The 23,932-nt window shown below is 33.6% G+C and overlaps 1 protein-coding gene across 1 annotated transcript in view; it reads left to right on the forward strand.

Moving 5' to 3' along the window:
• LOC123557018 (sushi, von Willebrand factor type A, EGF and pentraxin domain-containing protein 1-like) overlaps positions 1-23,932 on the forward strand; it is a 60,601-nt gene that overhangs the window by 9,962 nt on the left and 26,707 nt on the right. Inside the window, exons 5-11 of the mRNA XM_053524202.1 lie at positions 4,627-4,878; positions 5,158-5,367; positions 16,500-16,682; positions 17,235-17,492; positions 17,884-18,156; positions 22,933-23,094; positions 23,616-23,777. Of these exons, the coding sequence (XP_053380177.1) occupies positions 4,627-4,878; positions 5,158-5,367; positions 16,500-16,682; positions 17,235-17,492; positions 17,884-18,156; positions 22,933-23,094; positions 23,616-23,777 (1,500 nt within the window). The remainder of the gene's footprint in view (positions 1-4,626; positions 4,879-5,157; positions 5,368-16,499; positions 16,683-17,234; positions 17,493-17,883; positions 18,157-22,932; positions 23,095-23,615; positions 23,778-23,932) is intronic.

Below are 23,932 nucleotides of genomic sequence, written 5' to 3' on the forward strand. Positions count from 1 at the left end.
CTTGTGCCTAATTTTGAGACATTTGACCATGATTAATGTGAACCGCACTTTCACGCTGATTTTAAGATATTATTTTGAATTTTTAACGTGTCAGATTTTTTAATATCATATTTTAACTTTAGAAAGACAGTAACAGTGCCATTGTAATAAATTTACTCATAGGCTGCTATTAATTAATAAAATGATTTTCATTTCCGTAAGCCGAATCCAGGCTTTATTCTATGTTTTCCGGATAAATGACGTTACGCCATCACTTCCGGCTTATCAAACGTGCAGAACTACCTTAAATCATGTTAATCTAAAACCTTAGCGATAAGAAAGTATTTGTAATGTTTATTGGTTTATTGATTAAGAAAATAAAAAGTCATTGATGGCTGGCCTGAAGAATATATTTCGAGAAATAACAACATCATCGTAATAACTGTAAAAATTATAGGAAACTGTATTTAGTCACAAGGTGTTTCAGGTTAGTCCTAAATAAATCATCTGATTTGAAACTACAGTGTATGTTAACCTGAAGTAGCCGTTATAGCGAAATAATTAATATATTGAATCAGAAGAAATTTAGTATGATCTAGTAAAAACGTTTTCCTTGCAAGAGATCTGTGAATGTGTGCATATATACTTAATGATTAATAAAAGATAATGTCGCTAAAAAGCAATTAAATACTGGGAAGTATGGTAAGTGCAACTGTGTTTTAACAATTTTCTTAACACTATACAAAGTTGATATTAAAATATTTCATTGAACTTGTCATGGATATGTTGCTGAACAGAATAATTAACCTAATTTAAGTGCACTTTCGATTATTAATTTGTCACTTGAAATATACCAGACGACAGTTTGCAGCATCGTTATCCATAATGCTAATAAAAAATTGCAATGATATTCTAGTACACCTCCAGATAGATACGAATTTAAAACAACATAATTATTTCTGTTTCAGTCGTCCACTGTATGGTTCCATCTGCGCCAAATAATGGAAAGATAGTTTGCGACAAGTCTACATATTCGTATCAGACATTGTGTTTCGTTACCTGCGATGTTGGGTTTACTGCCGAAGGACCTCTGTACACGATTTGCCAAGCAGATGGGTTATGGTCAAGATCTACTTTTTGTACATGTAAGTTAGTCAGAAGCAAATTTTAGGAAGAGATTATAAACCTTGAAATTCTACCATCTTTTTAACTTCGTTAGTTACAATTTGTCATATTAAGGTCGGCAGCTTTTAATTTTCTGTTTTAAGGCACAGTCTAATTATATTCCATTTCATTACTTTTATTTAACCTTTACTTAACCTTGACTATTCATTGTTTTTTTTAAATTTTATTTTTAATCCCTTCTTATATTACTTACCTGTGCTTTGTTTGCAATTGTTGATATTTTAATCTAGAAGTATGTGGGATTTTATCATTAAAAGCCTTTGCTAATTGTTTTTTGTCCATCTGTTAAATTTACGTTCAATTAAATATGACTCATATATATTATATCTTAATTCTCATTTGGCTACAAGGTACATTGGTATGTTTACAAGTACAGATGAAACAGTTTTCATGTAGAATTAAGGTTAAGGGGCCAAATATCATGTGCCTATAACCTCATACATATCACTATCTTTGGAATACGTCAGAAGAAAAAAACAATTAAACATTGTAAACATATTTAATGTACGTAGAAATTAGAGCAGCCAAAACTTTACATTAGGAAATATCACGCAAAAACTACGAAATATGATATGGCATGCATCAAAGCAGATACAGATGCAAGAATAAAAAACACTGGTTTATCACACGTAATAGATTTGTTGTTTGTATATTCAATTGGACAACGATCAACGATAAATATCCACAATTTTTATTAGTTTTGTTTAAGACAATATTGAATAACACACGTCCCCTGAAAATACTTGGAAGAATAGTAATATAAATTTCCATCCTGAAACCATAACTAAAAAAGAAATCATGACCAGACATGGAACTTGGACAAAATGCATATGTCATATTGATGCATACCGATAAAATCTATAAGAAGATCCCTTTTGAGTACATTGTGACGAACATACAAACACAGAGGAAACTATAAAAGCAACACTTAATGTGTAAAATGTGTTAGTCACTCATAACTTTAAAATCTGTAAGTCCCGGTGAAATGTTATAGGTCGCAACTCGAGGAAGTAAAAACATAAAAACGCTACATTACAGTGAATAGAGTTTTGCATAATGCTTGAATACAACTTAACAACAGGGCAAATGCTGGAGACAATAAAACAGCAGGGCATATGCTTTATCAAAACACAAACATTTGATATTTCAGTTTTAAAGCTTCTGTTCTATTTGAAATTTCCAATTCTTATGTTGCTTTAAAATCAACTGCATCTTTTTGTTACTAACTATCAGAAGTTTGTGTTGTTTTCAAACAGCTAGTACAAATGTTATCTTCACAAAAAATGCAGATGTATACACAACGGCTGACAAAAGATTCTTGTTTTAGGGTAACCAAAGTTGAGTTTTAATTGTTTCGGATTGTGATATTTTTGCAACATTTTTGGTGGCACTGACAGTTGGCAAAATAGAAAACAATATTAAAGAAACTGAAACATAACTTTAGCTACGACAATTTCGATTGATTTCTTTGTCTGTTTCATTGCCCTTGGTGAGTTATATTCCGAGAACCAGTGAACATACTATTTATCAATTTGAAAATTTTGCTTTCAAGTGTGACCATACGCCATTGGAGATGCTTGTCATTTATCATTTTATGTTTCGGCCAATTTTATATGTATGCACGATGCAGACCTTATATAATCACTGCATATCTACACTTTAATAGCAGTTTTGTAATAAACATTATGCAGTCTACTAATATTACATCAGCTGCAGGACATGCATAATTTATAAAGAAAAATATGTCTGCAGATCCATTGCTTCTTTGAAATAGATAGATAAAATATCACAAATAATACATATCCTTGGTGAATAAGATAAGAAGATTAACGATAAATATAAAATGGAGCATAAAACATGCAAGAATCTACAAAGTTCGCACATTTAATCAGTGGTAGCCTAAACAACCGCAATGATTATACCCCAGTCCCTAAGACAGAATGGCAACATAAAGAACAATCAATGTGTTTCTACATGATGTGAAATTTTAGTCCTGTTCTGACACAGTTGGACAATGAAGTTATAAAAATAATCAGAGCATTTCTGAGTGCAGTTTCAGGGTTAAATTGTTAGTGCAACACCGTTGTAAGTCCCAGGCCCTTACAATTTGCAGGCTTGAGCCTGATGTACGTGTTAGTTGCACTACTATGTTAAGTCTGTCTTTTCATTTAAGGCGAATGATGTCATGCATACAAGCTACACATACAGAAAACAAAAATATACTGAGATGTTTGAATACAAAACATTTTAGAATGGTACATTTTTGAGTGTAAAAGCTGTTTAAGCTTGATTTTTTCTTTAAAAAATACCCTTTTGGACGTTGTATTTGGTCAGCTGCTCAAGTTGTTGTGGTTTTTATTTTTATTTATCGCCCACCAGTGCCGTAGCCAGACACAAATTTTAACCGAGGCCTATTTATCACAGTTACTTTCATAATTTAAGAAAAAAATATATTGATAAAAATGATAATTGGGGATTTATCCTAGTCTAATAAAGTCAGATACATAAAAATCTATTCCTGGGGATTTTTTAAAATACAGATATGAAATGACGGCCTATGGCGCATGTTTTGTCTAAATTTTTTAGGCGCTCTAAGGGAAACCTCCTCGTTATAGGAGGGGGAGGGGGGGGAAGTCAGGGGGCTCTCCCTCTGGAAAATTTTGAAATACAGGTATGAAATGGTGACCTCTGGTTCATTATTGGTCTAAATTTAAAGGTATGGGAGGGGGTTCCCCGCTTATTTTAGTGGATTCAGTGGGCTCTCTTTCCTGGAAAATTTTGAAATACAGATACGAAATGTTGGCCTATGGTACATTTGTTGGTCTAAATGTTGAGGTACTGTAGCGGGAACCCCCTTATTTTAAGGGGGTCAGAGGGCTCTCCCGCTGCAAAAATTGAAATGATGGCCTCTGGTGAATTTTTGGTATTAATTTTGATGTATGGGAGGGGGCTCCCCCTCATTTAAGTGGGGTCAGGGGACTGCTCCCCTGGAATTTTTTGAAATATTGGTATGAAATAGTGGCCTCTGGTGCGCTTTTGGGTTTAAATTTGATAATAATAATAATAAATAATTGGGTGCAGCTTTGATGAGTATAGTTCACTTCTCAGCCAACTTGGGGGTGGGGCACCGGCCTTCTCGGCCAGACCCTGGACCCGGGCCTGGCAAGGCTATCAATATGACTGCTATGATTTCTGCCTCACTTTGCCATGAGCCAAATGATACTATGATATATTCTAATGATATTAATATACTTTTTATTGAACTTTTATAACTGAATTTTTCACCAGTGTGATATGCCTACGTTTTTACTCTTTTTGGCTCCTCAAGTTTTAACCGAGGCATGTTGTCCTAAAACAAAATAAAAGTAAAACCGGCTTAATTGACAAAGTATTTGATTAATGTCATTAGATAAGAAAACTATTTACAAGTAGATCGTAACAGTCTCATTTTACATTTTTCAGTTCCAGAACCTCTGGCTGTCCACTGTATTTCGCCTCAAGCCTTCTACACAGATTCACAACAAACATCGGTGGCAGTAATTTGGCAGCTTCCAACATCAGCTGCCATTGTTAACAACATAGTAGCATTATATCAAACCGAGGGCCCGAATCCAGGTGACATTTTAGAATCGGGTCTACATAAAGTGGTATACAAAATGGCATTGAATGAAACAAATAAGTCTGCAGAATGTAGTGTGGATTTGCACATAAAAGGTACACCTTTTTATAAGTTTTATACAGAAGAAATGTTAATCGTCTTCTTTTTGTCGTACCATTGCATAACTTTGCAGTGAGAATAAAATATACTTAAATATTCTACTAAGAATTGCGTTGACAGTAATGAAATTTTTATTTTATACAACAACTGGAATTGTTTTAGACTACTGATTAACTTTTTGATTTCCTTATTTAGATTTACAAAAAAATGTGGACTGACATGTTAAAAGCAACCAAATTGTATATGAAATTATTTGGCAAACAATTGTGTTTCAGTTGTTACATGTGAGCAACCGGCCTTGGTATTTAATGACAGCTTTATGTTATCCGATTGTTCATCACCTACTCTAATACTAGGAACCAAATGCCAACTCACATGCCGGAAAAATTTGCAGGTAGCAGGCAACTCTTTTATAACTTGTGTTGATAGTGGACAGAAAGAAGGCATGTGGGACTGGGGAGTTGGTGAACAACCATTTTGTAACGGTAAATACCATTTCCCTATTTCGATTTCATTTTTGAAAATTAGAGATGATATTTACTTCCTTTGCTTGTCTAATTTATTGGTTGGTGCTGGGATATTTATATACACTCAAAACTCGTCTGCTTAGACCTCCACTGGGAAATGAAAATGCTGGTCTTCGTGAACAGGTGATCTCTTAAGAAAGGTAAAGTAAGTAAAACGGGTGGAGATAATAAAGAGTTTTGTAAGTAGGCTTTATGCCATTTATTTGGAGATAATCGACAGCACTGGTCTGACTGTTATAGTGAATGAAAATCTATTAATAGCCAATGTCTCAGTGGCAGTTGATTAAGGGAGTTCATCACTTCCTAAAACGCACGAAATAACCAAATAAATATCAAATAAACAAACAAGATCATGCAGGATAAGGACTTGACTTTGTTATAATAATGAGAAATTATGGAAGACATTGCTCCAGCTAACATGCATGGTAGCAACATAGCAATGCAACCAAATGCTTGTTGAAACGAGCCGTCTGATTGGTTCAAATAAAAATAGATTTGCAAAAATAGAAATAGCAATGTCGGAAATCCAAATCCAAATAGACAGAAAGATGAATGTGAAGAGGTCATTCGCAGATCTTCGTTTAGAAATCAATTATTTTAGTTTAGTCAGATTGCCGGGTATAGCAGTTACATTTCATTACAAGGTGCATGAAGTTTTAGTGACTAATTTCACTATACACTTAGGAAATTTGTAAATGTGTCAATATATCAGTGAAAAAATTGTTACAGAAAGATTTTCCTTGTGTTTGTAATTAATTCAGACCACGCATTACCATTTTCCACCATTCGCTGTCTAGGAGTACAATTGTAAAGATCGTATAGACACTGTATATCGTTGTATTTTTTTTTCAAGGGGTTTAAAAAAAAATAAGATGTGAAAATATATGAATGTGAGGTAAATTCATTTGACTACGTCCATACTAATATTGTAAAAAGAAATATCTTTAAAAAGATGTTCGGCGTTAGTGGGGATTTAAAGTATCTAAAATGTTGGATTTCAATATAGCGCGTGTTGTTTACATAAGAAATGCATTAAGTAGATATTCCTATGTAATGTAAGTGGAAAATCAACATATTGAGTTGAATGCTTTATTTCAAATTAAAAGTAATTGCTGACCAAAAATAAAGACAAAAGGAGTCTGTACTTGTTAGCACTAAGAAATCGTGGCGACATTGCTGTGTAATAAGACTTTTTTTTCAAGCAATATATTAGGTTACATATCGTTGACTTGCGTCAATGCCGAAACCGAGAGCAGTGACATTCGAAAAGCAGCGATAACTTTCTTATTTCTAAACGAAACATAATTGTTGTACCCATTCTAGGGATATGCACAATCTCAAGATTGAGCAGGTACAATTTAAGGATCGTCAGTTAGCGTACGCAATCTCGAGATTACTCAATAGATAAACCCTGTTGTTGATAGATAATCATGCTGGTATCTCTATCAATAAATGACTTTATTACTTTGAGGTTATTGGCCCTGGATTATATCGCTATTGATCTGCTTTCGTAAAAAATACTGACGTTCGTATTAAATGCAAAATGTTTAATATGATGTTTTTGAAGTATTCATAATTTTAACATGACATTAGCAATTCTAATTGACCACAAAGAATGTTGCATTTTCAAGAACCAATGAACAAACTGACTTCAAAAGCAATTTTCACACTCATTCATATTATACTTTTATTTTATTAAAAGTCTAAGCTTTTCAACAGAGTTTTTTTAGTACCTTAAGTGAAATTAATACTATTTCATGCTTAAAATGAAATACAAATTGTACGTTTATCTGAAAGCTATGGATATTTTTCTCCACTTAATATGATTAAGACATATTCAAATGTACCTTCCTTGTCGTAATTCACTAAGGAATGTAGTTAATACTTGCTCCATATTATTCCTTTAAAAAGTGTAGTCTATGAGCGAAGGCGTGAAATAAAAATTTAAAAAGCTAATTTACAGATATGAAATTTTAAAATTATTTTTACTAGCATTTTATCAATATTGCAGTAACGCACTCGGAAATCTATAGCTCATCAACATTATTGCCCCTAGTGATTTGAATTAATACATCATTATTATTACTTGTATTTAGCAGCCCCGTACCCGATCATTATCAGGTTGTTATAAACGGTTAATCACTGAACAGAACTAACTTCCCCAAAATTTATACTAAGATAATGTATTTTTTATCAGTTTTCGTTTTATTTCATTATGTATAAAATAAAATATGTATCTATTTCCGAACACAATAATGAATACAAGAGGGCAAAAATACCCTTAGTCGCTTATCTGAAACTGACTATTTGACACTGTAATATACATATGACAGACTGAATCATGAATGGTAACAACTATGGTTAGTATAAGTAGAGGGCTTTATAGTAGTGTTCCGAAGTTACTCACTTGACCTAGACTGTTTGAATTTGATTGTATTTATGGGCCGCTGAATCTTGAATGGCAATAACAGTTAGTTGCCCCTGAGAGGAGACAAGTGCCACCATTTGAACAAATTTGGGAGAGGATCTTACTTTGAAGAAAATATATCTTCCATGTCCCTTCTGTGCCACCGTACGAAAATGAACTATAGCATTAAAAATCATCTTTTGTTTATGCGGTGATAGAATAGTAGGATTACAAGCTGGTAGGATAATAGGATGATAGGATGAGCGACAGTACGATAGCAGGATATCTATATTAGGATGGTAGGATAGCGATGGTATGATGATAGTAATTACTAGAGCTATCCTACAATCCTACGATCTTACTATCCTATCATCGCTATTTCACTATCCTACCATCGCTATCTTAGCATCTTACCATACCTGCTATCTTGCAGTTCCAACATCCTACCATCGCGCTTTGATAATTTAGCGATGGGCGATCGTAGGATATGGAATAAACAGTTTTTCAACAGCGTGAAACTGTAAATTTAAATAAATATAAACCTAGTTTTATTGCTGCATATCTTGTAGGTATTTACATGTTTGTTTATGTTGAAGGCACTAAAGTTTTATTAACCTTTAACCTGCTGCCGGCAAGTGATTATTTCTCTTCGACCAGTAATCAGCCTGCAGATCCGTACAGTCTGATCATGGTCTGCACTATTCACCATTCAATCAGTATATTTTTGATAAGCACCCCTTTTAACAGTTAATGGTACTGTCCAAATTGAAAGATGGACAATTTCATTATAGAAATTAAGCAGGGTAAGGGTTAATATATGTTACTCCTAATTATCACACAACCATGATAGTATGTTAGGATAGTACGATGGTAGGACTGTAGGGTAGTAGGATAGCGATGTTAGGAAAGTTGGAAGGTAGACTGGTAGGATGATAGGATAGCGGTAGTATGCTAGTCGGATACCATCGCTATCCTACTATCGCTATTCTTCTATCCTACCATCCAACCATTCCTACTATCTTGCCATCCTACCCTCGTGATTTGGTAGTTAGGTGATGGACGATGGTAGGATATGAAATAAACAATATTCCGTAAGAAACCATTGCGATTTGATAGCATGACATTGCGATTGATTAGGCGATGGGCGGCGGTAGGATATGACAGTATTTCGTAGATTACCACGATTTATACACTAAATGCATGCTTTTAAACGTTCTCGAAGTTGTGTTACGGGTTTTAAAAATCCTAATCAGTTACATTCAAATAATTATACAGTGCGATGAAAATAAGAGACTCGGCTGAAATTTCGTTTAAAATGTAGCTGACTTTATTGTCTAAACCATGAATACACTGAAAATGAATTTTCTGTCTGGAACAGTTGCGGAAATTACAACTTACCCTTTAAAATATATTCGCAAGAAAATGAAAAAAATATATTAAATACTAGTTGGCTTTATACAAAATGAAAACTGTGTTCATTCAATTTGCCGTAGAAAAAATCACTACTGTCTTATGTTTACTGAATCCTTTTTAGCTCTTGTCATATCCCGTCCGAAGACGCAAGGCACGACACGCGACAGTATGAAACGACACGAGACACGACGCACGACACGATGGACGATGCACGACACGACGGCGACAATACGTCACGACGCAGCGATATCAATGTCGTGCATCGTGTCAAATTATTGTGTCTCAAGTCGCGTGTAATGTCATATTGTGTGTGTCGTATCGCATGTCGTGTGTCAACGTAAAGAGTTTACCGCCTCGATAGCCTAGTGGTAGAGCGTCCGCTTCGAGTGCGGGAGGTCGTGGGTTCGATCCCCGATCGCGTCATACCAAAGACGTAAAAAATGGTACCAGTAGCTCCATTGCTTGGTGCTCAGCATTAAAAGGGATACAGGCCTCTTCTCTCATACCCTCGTGGCGATGAATTCCATCAGGAATGAGGTGTCATATTGTCGCGCGTCGTATCGCATGTCGTTCCTCAACCTAGAAGAGTAGATGGTCGACACACAACACGACACGTAACAATGTGATACGACGCTCGACACAAGATACGAAGGGCGACAATACAACATAGCATCGGGTTGAGTCAAATTGCCGTGAGTCATGTCTTGTCATATTGTCGAGCGTCATGTTTTGGCACATAGTTATTCATATCTTAAACTAAAAAGCTTGAGAAGCTTTAATAACATGCTTGACATTTAAAAAAAGAAAACTTGATGATTTTATTATAAATGTTAAAGGTGTCTATATGCCATTTCGGGATAAAACCATTAAAGTTCCCGAGATTTATCTATGCAGTACATTTAATTCTTAATATATAATTTGATAACCGCCCTGTCTAGCGTGGTAGATTTGGCACAAGACTGTCATTCATAAGTTCGCAGCAAATTCATAAGTTTCCAAATTGCCGCATGTCGGTTTTATCGAGTATTTTGATTCTTTTAAACGTAAGGCAATAAAAAACAACAAAACAACAACAACAACAAAAACAACACCAATAAAAACTAAAACAACAACAACAAAAAAAAAATACACAAGAAAACATTTTTTTCTGCCTTATAAAGACAGGTTTCTTCAAGTGCGACTGTGGCTAGAATGCACACACGAACCTGACCCTTTTATAATATCCCTTCTCTTCATATATATCTTGGTATTTTCTTTTTTCACATTTTTCACAAATTTAAGTATCATTTTTGTTGCTTTTCCAGTACATAAAAACCCCTCGGCATCCTTTCACCTGCACTAATAAAGTTAACGTCATACCGCGCAGACATTCCGGTTACCTGGGGCCATGTGAGACACACTGTGCCATTAAAGGTCCGTCAACGGTGGCCGTGGTGACCGTTTGCAACAGCTAATTTTTACCGTAAGATATATAACGATGAAAGAATGCTTCACAGGTTGAAAGTGCGGATAGAAATATCTGGCTCAAGGATAACTGTTAAGGCGGTAACGAAGCTCTTACGTGTTACAGCGACACAGTTACTCTTGTAGTACAATTATAACACGAGGAAATGTGTAAAAGACAAATACTACGTACACCGTCCTCTCTGACACTTTTTTTTAATAAATGTTAAAGGTATGTATTACGTTTACGTTTTGACACAGAATTAGGTTTTATCAGCACGTAATGTCCTTGTTATCAAGTTTACTTCACAATTCTAATCTAATAGTTGTAATCTTAATGAATGTTTCGAACTGCGGACGACTGTACAATCGATCGCAAAAGAAGGAAGATAGCACTTCATAAATGTTGTCCGTTAAGTCCCGGATTCCAAACTTCAGTCGTGCACTTAGTATTATCGACCCCTTTCCCCCCACTCCATTCCCACAAACGAAAACGCAACGGATCTACATCGATCTTAAAGCTTAACACTAAAGCCTTTAAATCCGGATTTCCAGATTAATGTGGATTTTTTCATCACTGTGTGATAATAATGCTCCCTAAATATCCAGCAAAGACTTGTAACGTGATTTCAATAAGGGGAAAGCAAAAACTCATGGGAAATATTTGGACCTGGCATTATGCGAATTTCCATTTTTGTTTTCGCGCCATTTCCATATTTAGTGTCTACAATCCTTTATTGCAAAGGGCAACATATAAGAATGCAGATTTTCTGCTAATGAATGAATAAATAAATAAATATGTTCAGTGAAACTCTTTAATATTTTTTTTGCATGAAACTAAGAGCCCTTCCATCACTGACAATAATCCATCGATTATTACGAGTCTTACTACATGAATTTTTTATAAGTCGCTCTCAAGCTATCTACGGGATACGATACTTGAAAATATAGTTTTTAATGAGGCATTGCAATACACATAGGCAAAATTTTGCATTTTTATTGAAAATATTGGACATCATTTCCGTCAGGTAGTAAGCTCATTAACAAATGCGTCAAAAACGGGAATGTATATAAACTTTATAATAACATTACACTCGATTACTTTTTCTACGATTATAACCGACTCATTTCAATGGTATGGTAATGATTGCAGCTGATTAGCAATTACATTTGGTGATTTACGCAACCTCTTTAAGCGGCTCAGTTAGCACGTTATGATAAATAAATAATTACCATTAATTTCGTTACGTAAGCATCAAGGAATCATATTATATATACGTTAAAGTGACCGCCCATACGGCAATACAAAATGTCATAAGTTCAAAGTAAGTGCACATTCGAACACAGAAAGAATTCTTATTCATTCTGAACAAAAATGCTCTAATTACATCTAATTGATAATTATAAGCATACAAACCTGCTTACTTGAGCCTTAAACAGTTTTACAAAAATATATAAGCCAAGGAAATTCCATAAGATGATAGACCAGTCCATAAAATTTCCAAAACCTGTAATATTTGACCCGGGAAGATACGCCCTGCAGTTACGGATTCATCAACAATCCTTAAAAAAAGTTAATCTGATCTTTTTAATAGGCACTTTTTAATGGTATAGAAAGTTATATTCACGCTTAGAGTGATAGTCAAAAACAGTTGTCAGCGTTCCGAAGGACCAACAAGTCATTAAGTAGTTTTCTTTTACATGACAGCTGAATCAAAATTCACTTTTGTACCGAAGTTTTGACTTTAGCGCCGCCAATCAGTGTGAAACTTTAAACTTGCCAAATGTTACGTTAATGGAACGTATATGTAGTCTTCCTTCACCATTAAAGCTGGAAAGCTGCCATATGACATATATGTGTCGGTGCGACGTTAAACCCAACAAAATAAATAAATAAATAAATCGACGATTGAAAAGAGATTATTTGATATTATTAATTTCAGCGTCGTTTTTGTATTTTTCTTTTGGCAATATGTAAACAAGAGGGTCATGATTACCCTATATCGCTCAGCTGTTAAACCTAGCTTAGGAATCGTCAAGATAAACATTCTGACAAAGATTTATGAAGATATGATCATAAATGTGGCCTCTACAGTGTTAACAAGCTTTTCCTTTCATTTGCATGGTGACCTAGTTTTTGACCAAACAGTCTCGAACTTGGCCTAGAAATCATTAAGATAAACTTTCTGACCAAGTTTCATGAAGTTAGGATCATAAATGTGGCCTATAGGGTGTGAATGAGCTTTTCCTTTGATTAATCGAACTTGGCCTAGAGATCAAGATAAACATTCTGTGCAAGTTTGTATCAAATCAATGCATAAATGAAACCTCTATATTGCTGAGAGGAACAGAATAGAAAATTTTGCCTATTTTAGGGGCAGTAACTCTAGAGTCCATGATGGAATCCAGCCGGTTTTCGAAAGGAACCGAGATATTATAGTGAAACCTCTATATTGCTGAAAGGATCAGAATAGAAAATTTTGCCTATTTTAGGGGCAGTAACTCTAGAGTCCATGATGGAATCCAGCCGGTTTTCGAAAGGAACCGAGATATTATAGTGACTTAAGTTGTGTGTAAGTGTGGTTAAAATCAAATGTAAAATGTAATTTTTATCGTGTTCACAAGGTAAAACTTAACAAATTTTGTCTCTTTCAGGGATCAATCAGGGGCCGTAACACCAGAATCCATGATTGGATCTGACGGATTCATCATGGAATCCAAAATATGTTGTTGTTAAAGATATTTTGCAAGTTTGTATCAAATCAAACCATAAATGAAGTCTCTATATGTCTGCAAAAGACAAAATAGCAAATGTTGGCCCTTTAAGGGGCCATAAATCTGGAACCCATGTTAGGATATGGCCAGTTTTCGAAAACAACTAAGGTATTTTGCCAGTATAAGTTGGGTGCAAGTCTGATAAAAATTGATTCCAAAATGTAGTCTCTATAGTGTTCACAAGCCAAAAATAGCAAATTTTGGCCCTTTAAGGGATCATAACTGTAGAACCCATGATGGGATCTGGCTATTTTTTAAAAGAAACCAAGATATTATAGCAATACAAGTTGTGTGCAAGTTTAAATAGAATCAATTGCAAAATGTGGTCTCTATCGAGTTCACAAGCCAAAATAGCAAATTTTGGCCCTTTAAAGGGTCATTACTCTAAAACCCATGATGGAATCTGGTCAGTTTTTGAAAAGAACCGTGATATTATGGCAATAAGTTGTTTGCAAGTTTAATTAAAATCAATTGCAAAATGTTGTCTCTATCGTGTTCACAAGCCAAAAATAGTACATTTTGGCCGTTTAAGGGGCCATAACTCTTGAACCCATGATGAGATCTGGCCAGTTCTCGAAAGGAACCGAGATATTATGCCAATACAAGCTGTGTGCAAGTTTGATTAAAATTGATTGCAAATTGTGGTCTCTATCATGTTCACAAAAAACTGGGAACAGAAGACGACGGACGGACGGACAAAGGGCGATCACAAAAGCTCAACCTGTCACTACGTGACAGGTGATCTAAAATTACGTTTACAACGCACTCATAATACATACAAATTTATAATATTCCAATACACAAAATTTGTTAAAACAAAACGTAAAAATATAAAAGAAATGTAATTTTGTTTTACGAAAAAGTTAAAAACTATCTAAATCAGAAATAATCCACAAGACAATATGGTTATTGATCAAGTTGTTCATGACTTTAATTTAGTAGTATCTGTCCTAAATATCATGAGTGTGATATCCTGGCATTCGAAGCGTGAATTTGTTGCGCACAATGAGAGGGACGCTATGGGGTTTGTTTTCACATATTGACCATGCATTCGAAGGTAACGATGTACGTTAACCTTTGTGAAAAATAAAATGTTTGGTATGTTTCAACAATGACACTTTTCCATCATCAGATTAAGTAATACATGTATGTAATCTGCGGAGCGCGTTAAGGAAGAATAATTTTAACGTTCTAAGGTCATGGGGTTTGATTGGCCAGCTCAAAAAATGTGACTTACCAATTCTAAGTGTTCCTTCTCAAGAGAAGAGAACAATAACATTACGGATCATATCGGATGCGTAGAATATGGGGAAAATGATATATTGTTCAAGTTAAACCAATGGAAAATTTGCATTGGACATTTATGTGAGGTATAATAAATAATAATAAATCACAAAAATAAACACAAACACTGGGGGTACTGTCTGGATGGCTTCCACGCTCAAAATCAATTATCGGTAGAGTCAAAGTTATTTTGTCAGTTTATGCCAACTGGTGTACAAACAGGAGTTTAATACTTAAAGATACCAGTAAAAAGTGATTCTACAAGAAGTTCATAATTTGTAAGTGATTTTTTAATCTTATTACCAGTAAACAACATGCCATACTTAAAATACCAGTCATTAGACATGTATACGTCCAATATGCTGTAAATACTTAGAATTGTAACTGGTTGTTTAGGATAAGACTTTGGTTTTGCACACCTGCTTTAACAGAAATGGTGATATATATGTTAAAGATTATATTTTGTTAAATGAACTTTAAATTTAGTTGAAAAAAAATAATGATGTACTCACTTTTAATGAATTAAATGACCACGCTTTTGTCATTTCACATAACATGTCCAAAAGCTGCAGTTACTACTAGAAATTATGTTAACGGTGAATATATTAAATGTAGTTAGTAACGACAAAAAAGAGTTATATAGGTCAGGTCTAGTTGAAAGGCTTCTAGACATAAAAAGTAGAATATATAATAAATATGGCTGATTCTTTAACCAACATATTTAGAGATTCATTATTTGTTAAACATGTCACAAATTCTCCTCATTTTGAAGAGTATCGTTTATGATAACAGGAAATGGTTTGATTCCGAGTGCAGAGAATTTAAATGTTTGTAGGCTTTACAGGAGTGATTATTGCCATGTCTAGTTGTGTATATCAACAGCAAGTTTCGGTTGACTGAATTTTACTAGAGTTATGGCACTTCAATTTTGGCATTTTAAAATACCTGCTTGTTGTTGATATTCACATAAATGACTGTAGCAAAACGAAAATGTGGAATTTGACGTCTGGCCGGTTAGAAGTACATGCATATAGGATCATAGTGTATGCCTTCAAGGTAGTTCTGCACGTTTGATAAACCGGAAGTGATGGCGTAACGTCATTTATCCGGGAAACGTAGAATAAAGCCTGGATTTGGCGTACGGAAATGAAAATCATTTTATGAATTAATCGCAACCTGTGAGTAAATTCATTACAATGGCACTGTTGCTATATTTCTAAAGTCAAAATATGGTACTGAAACATACGACACGCTAAATAGTTCAAAATGAGGTTTTAGAATTAGCGTGAAATGTCCGATTCACTTTAATCATGGTCAAATATCTTAAAAATAAGCACACTGACCTATACATTTTATTTCATCAAATTATAGGCCATATCTTTATTCACAATTGTGAGAAGTTTCATCAAATTCTACATTGTAGAAACAATTCTATTCGCGAAAATGTTATGAAAGTTATGATTTTCCCATAGACTCCCATTATGAAATATTGCATGAGGTCCACATTTTTCAAATCAGTCTAGCAAGAAATCGAGCACACGACCCTATCTTTTTATTTTGCTAAATTTTCTAGGTATATTCTGAAGTTTTGAAAAATCACAGTATTATCAAATTCTACATTGTAGAAAAAAAATCGATCCAAACGTGCAGAACTACCTAAAATACTTTTCATAGAATAAAATAAAGCTATGTGCATGGGCCATGTGTTATTCAGTGGCCAGCCGCCTAAAACGATTATAGTGTTTGTTTTAAAATTTATTTATTTCAGAAACTGCATGCCCTCTGAATGTCGAAAACCCTGTAAACGGTACAGTTATATACAAAAGCAATGGTACAGTGTCAGAAATAACAGTTGTCTGTGATGAAGGATTTGACTTTCAATACCAGTTTTCAGGGCAAATCTTGTGTATCAACAACGAATGGGTGTATGATCAAATGCCTGACTGTGTTGGTAAATATTGTTTTGAATATATTTGAATTCTTGTTTACAAATTTTCTGTTTTTATACTCCCGTTTCTAGGTGTGTGGTTGTTGAAATATTTTTATGTTGATATAATGTTGATGTAATCTTATAGTCGAACTAATTGTGATTATTATAAAGCACTTACAATATATCTTTGTCTTGAGTATAAACTCTTTGGTCCTATTTCGTTTTTAGCTTGATTTCTTTGACATTTGGTGTAACCACTTATCATTATACATGTATTTTTATACCTGGGGTTTAATTGTACATTATATGCTATTAAGTACAAAACGTAGACGTTTTGTTTCTGCTAGGTTTGTATTTTCGACAACCTAGGCATTCAATGCTTTATAGACTTTCGTTTTAATTTATGCAGTCTGTGTTGCTTTACACATATTTCATTCCACAAACAGTGCAACATTAATTTTAAACAATTGATATTTTGTGATTGTTTGAAAAATGCATAATCGAAATGTAATATAAAGGGAGCCTACAAAATAATATTCATTGAACTCAATTGTTAATGTTTCATGTTTACAGCTGTGAAACCACCAGAATATACACTTGAGGCAACATTGTCCTTCAGCGGACAAGGGTGTGCTGACAACGCATTACATTTGTATGAAGAATACCAATCCGTGTTCCAAATTCAATTTGAAAATGAAATTGCCTCAATTTGTCCCGAAAAGGAAAATTGCAAAGTATATAACACACTCATTGAATGCACTTCTAATACGGATTTGACCAGTACGACAGAATTGTCTACTTTTTATACAGATCCAACTAAATCCATTCTAGGTGTGTACTAGTCTAACCTAAGTATATTACCTTATAGGCAAACGTTTCGTTGTCTTTGAATAATATTTTGTTGGTTTTTAGCATCATCTGTTGTCAATATAGAAATAGTGTTTGTTTTACATTTAATACTATGGAGAGCATATAATGGCACACGTCCCGTTGATAATTTGTTGAGACATAATTTCCAAGCAGTTTTTCCTTCGGACGTTTTTAAATTTTCAACACTAGTAATACAACTGCGGACAGTGCAAGGTGTAATTTAGTCATAAATAGTTACCGCTGTTAGTGTTGAACATAAATGTTTTTATCAAAATCACTTTTCAAATAAGTTATCGGATTATTTGTACTTGGCGATGTTTTACTTGTAATATCTTAAATTGTTACCTTACAGATCCTGTCCATAGTCAGCAGAAGATCATTACCCATACATTGAAAATCACACTTAAAATAAGCATTCAAACTGAAGTAAACAATTCTCGTGATTCGTTTGTGTATTACAAAGACACAATTTCGCAAGTGTGGGAAGATTGTCGGAAATGGTTTGTGTCTACCGTACTTGCTGGGATTCAAAGATTACATGATTTTGATATAATGTCCTGGGACACTGGCAATCATGCAACACCCACGTGCCAGAAAGAGTATTTATTAGCTGGTTTCCAGTGTAGTAAGTTGTTAAAGTGCTTTGTTATTTGTTTTTAAATACGTAATACTAACTGAGAGTTGTATTCCGTCTAGCAACATATAGACATGGTTAGAATCATATATCAGATACTAGATATTAATGTGGTCTCCGTGGCCGTTTGGTAAGGGACGCTGGCCTCTCTCCGAGCTCTGTATTTCAAGTAATTTGATTCAGGTTCAGTGTTATTTAAAAAATATACTATATTATTACATACTCGTTTCTATTCCCCGTTAAATTACACTGGTACCGGAAACGTCAATATTTTTCCATACACTGACGCCTGAATTTCATATCGGGTGGTGACGTAATTCAGTGTATGTTGTTGCACTATTTTTTCTATTTAGTTAAGTATTGTCAATCCTATTCAGGCTATTGAACACATTTATGTTATTTACATTATGTTTATACGTGTAGATGCGTATGTAATAAAAAGGTTATTATCTTTGCATCGGGAAATATGCACTCGTTCTTCAGCGGAAGAATATTGCGCTCCTAAACAAAGCTAATAACCTATAACTATATCACTATATTTGACATATTGATCAGCTGCCTGAAAAAAAAACGAAACTGAACTAAAAGTTAGTTATGTACGTACTGTGCTATGTCATGCTATTCTAATCAAGTCAGTCAATAGAAAAAGGTTTACTCTTTCAAATGGTACCATTTTCAACATGTTGCAAATACTATGAAAAAAGTTATGGGACCAGTCTACGTAATTATTGATCCATCCCCAGCTTTTATTATATTTGACCGGCTTATCATAGTAGGTTGTCCCCCTTGAAAACTATCCGATAATCAATATTGGTTTCCCTACTGATATTACTTTGAGCAATAGATTATATAGGAAATTTATTTTCAATGATTAATTTCAAATATGTCTTTTAGTTTGTGAATATTTTACCAGATATGACAGTAAACTTCAATTTCTTCACTTCAATTTAATGTGAAAATATTTATTCTAACTGAACATCTTCTTGCTTCCAATTTTGTTTTAAAAGTATCACCATCGCTTATATTGAACATATAGTGGAAAACACGAAACTTTTCAATTTCTTTTACTTTAGACGCAAATAAATTATATTTTCCAAAAATATTTTACAATTTATTATCACATATGTAGGTATTCTTGACTTTATAAACAATACAATAATATAATTATAAGTGTAATAGGGTAAAAGCTTCTTGCTTCCATTTTACTTCGAAGTGTATCAAGAAATAAAAAACTTGTGAATTTCTTAAAGTTCTGATTTAACTTAAACCGTGTTAATTTACGGAACTGCATATACCAACAACTGACGTACGAATCAATATACACTTTTGAAATAATAACGTTCATAATTGTCTAATTAGTCAAAAAATAGAAAAAAAATGAAAAGAACAGAATAGAACAGAGCTTTGATTTTTTATCATCAAAATGTTTGAGAACAATATGAATCAACATAAATTACATAATTTCCGACTGAAAACTAAATATCTTTAGAATACTGAAACATTCGACGACAGGAAAAAAACTACTTCAGAGAATAATTTTCTTATGAAATAGTGTAATTTGCAAGTTAGGCGCTCATTAAAAGCTGGTTAGAGGAGGGGTGGGGGGTAGTGTAATATGCAAGTTAGGCGGTCATTGAAAGCTGGTTAGAGGAGGGGGAGAATGTGTACATTTATTTAAACAAAAGACACAGCATGGTTTCCACGATGTGCAAAGAAAGGGTGAAATTAACAGACGCGAAAATCATGTCTATTTTAGAAATGAAATCCAAGCTTGAAAAAAAATTGACATGCTTTCCATGAGTTTGCACGGTAGGATTATCTCTTTAGTACAACCTACATTTTTTGTCACGGTTTTGTTCGTGGAAAACATGCAAAATAGCCACATTTACAGCTAAAGACTTTAATTTACACGATAAATTTGATTGCATGATTGAATTGTATAGTATGTACAAACACATATCTGAATGGCATATTTGATTTATGTATATCATTGTTTATACAAGTAACTTAGACACTATAGATAAGTAGACAACGTGAAAATACAGTATTGCTTAGTTTATCACTTTATTTTATCATGTTTTAAAGAGTAAACTTCTAGGCATGAAGGTTAAACAAAAGTACCGTTATATGGACAAGAACAATCAGACAAGATGGGAATACATGTATCTTCACACAAGTTTCGTTTTTCTCGAGGAAAACTATTATACATGTTTTTGTGGGAAAGCTCGTTTATGAAATAATTTTCGGATTTCAGTGTTCAGCGGGATTCAAAGTTTCAAAAGAAAAGAAAAGAAATTTATTTAAATGTTTTATTTTCTGTTTCATGACAACACGAATTTCGTAATATCATAAGCTAACATAATGTTTTTTTACAGAAATGTTTTATATTTTTACAAGAATAATATTTCTATATGGATCTATAAAACAGCATGATTTATATCAAAAAACTGGCTACTTGTTGCTTTCTATGGAGTAAAAGCAAAATTTAGATCAATGCAAAATCCATGACAAAGAATTATTGACTTGGGTCATGAATGACAAGACTTTAGCTAATGTAAGGGAGGCAACCAGTTTGAAGGGAATTGCTTTAACACAGTCAATAATTATTAAAGGGAGAGAATTCTTGCAAATTCTCGTTAAAAGCTGACCATGATCCCTGTACCAATATATTCATTTTTCAAGAAAATGCATAACAAGCTACCCTGGAAGCATGGAATGCCACCAAATAGAATAGCCAGAAGATTTAGTTTGATTGAGAATGTTTGTGACAGGTATTGAACCTTACTTAAGCCGGTACTAGGGAAAATGATGCATGCTACACATTTCATTACTTCTCATTAACAGACTCGAGATCAAAATGTTCGTCGTGTACTTACACGACAAAAGTCGATATGAAGATATCTTAATGGCTTTAGCCGCGTTATGAAAATGGGAAAAAACCACAACTTTTTATAGCCTACGTATTCAGCGACAAGAACAACAAATCAAGTGCAAAACTGAAGTGCATATCGCTTATCTCACACTATAAATATTTTAACATAGCACCGTGCAGTAAATATGGGAACTTTTGACAGCAATATCGAAGCCGTTGTTTCGGTGGGTTAGCTAAAGAAAAGTGATTGTCATTTCTTTTTAACTAACACAACCATTTTATTTATACTAAAGAACGTCTGCATTATATTAACAGAAGTTTCTGTAACGGCAGATTCCGCAAGGTAAATAATACGATTCCGCACACCTCGGTCAATATGCAAATTAGGTACATTTGTAAACACAATGTGCGTGTGATAAAAAGGGAAATAATTTCTTTTGGCAAAGTTTTTGGTACGGTTTTGGTGTGACCATCAGAAAGAATTTAATTTGTATATCGCACTGTTTTAACTCATATCTTTTGAGGCCTTGATTATTCTTGACAAAAGAATTTTGTAAAATGCTGAGGGATTCGATGTCGTAAAATTCATATAGTCTATTTATTTTTTTACTCACGAATAATGTTTTCTTTCCTATGACCATACCATACCTGTATTTATCGGCAGTAATAAATAAAAGAAATGTCTTCGAAAAGTTCGTTTGGAAATGAAAGATAATGCTTAACTTTTTTGTTTGAATGATTATTCATAGATCTTGAAGTAAACTATATTTTGGGAAACACATCCAAATCTATGCATACTTTGTTCAGATAACTAAATAGTCCTAGATATCTGCCACTGGCTTCACTTTTCCAAGTAGGACCAAATTTTTTGGATTAAATGTTGCCTTTCAGCATGGAAAATGAAGTATGAAAGTTAAACAATTATATAATTGAGGTATTCCGGCATTACGTTTTTAACAGAAAGTAATATCAGATATAAATTTGAATTTTTAGGTACCATCTCTAAATTTATAGTTTTAACTCTTATATAAACACATAAAAAATCAAAGCTTGATAAATTGATAAACCCAATGTATTTCATCAAGAAAAGGCTTTATCAATGACTGCTATGTGAGTAAAACTGTTCTCGGCAAAGGAACTTCCACACAAATGATACTCTGAAACAGTTTAAAGATATAACTTTGCTTACATACTATAATCTTTGAACACATATATAACACAGCGCACCAAATTGCATATACATATAGCCCGGACGAATCAGTCTGGATACTGTCTATTCTATACATACATGACAAATGTATATTAGTCGTTATTTATGATTAGAACCAGTTCTTCCTGCGTATGATATTCATTGAACTTTGTCCTTGGCTTTTAACAGGGCTGCGTCAGCTACCAGTAACATTAATTATATTATGCTTCTTGCTATACAATTTTTATGCTTCTGAAATAAGAATTTAAGGATCACTACTGATTATTTAAAACTTCATTCGTTCGGTTGTGTACTTTCTAACTCATATTTAGGTATTTTGCAGGAAAGCATTTTTGCTTGACGTTAAGGTAACACGGACCCGAACTATTCTGTATAATATGTCACCGTAAATCCCAATGCTAATATTAGTATGTATTTAGTATGTATTTGCCTAATATTTTGGATTTGTTTTGCTGTTGAATTTGTGTAAAGTTTATTATGTTAGTGTATTTTTATTTAGAAAATGATAAGGTATGATAAAATGAGGTCAGATTTAGTAAAATTAATTGCATATAACACAATGCCATTCTGTGGTGTCAGTTTGTGACACTGCTTTATATTCAAAGAGAGATCAAGGAAATCTCTTGTTATGAAAAGATGGAACAGGCAGTAAATAGTTAACTCTTTAATACAAAATTATTTGCAGAAACGTGTTCCACTGGCTACTACTTAAATAAAACCTTGGATAAATGCCAGAAGTGCCCTTATGGATCGTACAAAGACGAAGTTGGAATAGCACATTGTCAAATCTGTCCTGAGGGAACTTCAACGACAGATATTGGATCACGCTCTGTACATGAGTGCAAAGGTGTGTATATCTGTATTCGACTTGAAAGTAGGCAGTTGTCATGATTTGTCTATGTAATAAAAGTACAATAAAGTCTGTCTTTACAGTATGTATACTTGCAACATATGTAGGAAGAATTGGTTCGTTATGCTGCACTCTTTGCATACGTTTTAGGGCAATATTACGAAATGAGTATGTAGAAATGCTTTATCAAGATAAACTTAATATATTCTTTATTTGAATTACTAACATATTGGTCTTCTTATAATCATAAATGATATTATAAAGTCACGAGAGTACACATCCTATTGATGAATAACGGCTGATAACTCGATGTAATCTTAATGCATTCTTGTTGTGCTCACTGTTTGAAAGTTATCTACAATATTGTATAAAACATAACAGTAACATGCAGGCTAGATTCGGGATTAAAATAAATACCTTTAATTAGTGGAAATAACATCATTTTGTTCATTTTGCGAATTGGACTTTTGGTGTTTGTGATTTTTTTATATTTATTATATATTATATTTCCCCAAAAGAGTATTGTGAACAAGGATCAGTATCCATTGATGGATTAAAAAGTTGCGCTGTGTGTCCAAAAGGGTATTATCAAGATGAAAATGGACAGACACAATGTAAGATTTGTCCACCAGAAGCAACGACAATTCTTGCGAATAGCACAAGCGTTGAGAATTGCACAGGTATGTCCTTAGTTAACACGTCTAAGCTTGTTTGTACTTTCTAGATTATAGCCCTTTGTAATTTCTAAACGTTTTATTTTTTACTACAAATCCGTAAGGTACTTTTATTATGTATGCAATTGGTGCAATTTTACAAAGCGGTTATTTGTTAAAGA

Source organism: Mercenaria mercenaria, chromosome 15 (genome assembly GCF_021730395.1).
Source record: "Mercenaria mercenaria strain notata chromosome 15, MADL_Memer_1, whole genome shotgun sequence".
NCBI lineage: Eukaryota > Metazoa > Mollusca > Bivalvia > Venerida > Veneridae > Mercenaria > Mercenaria mercenaria.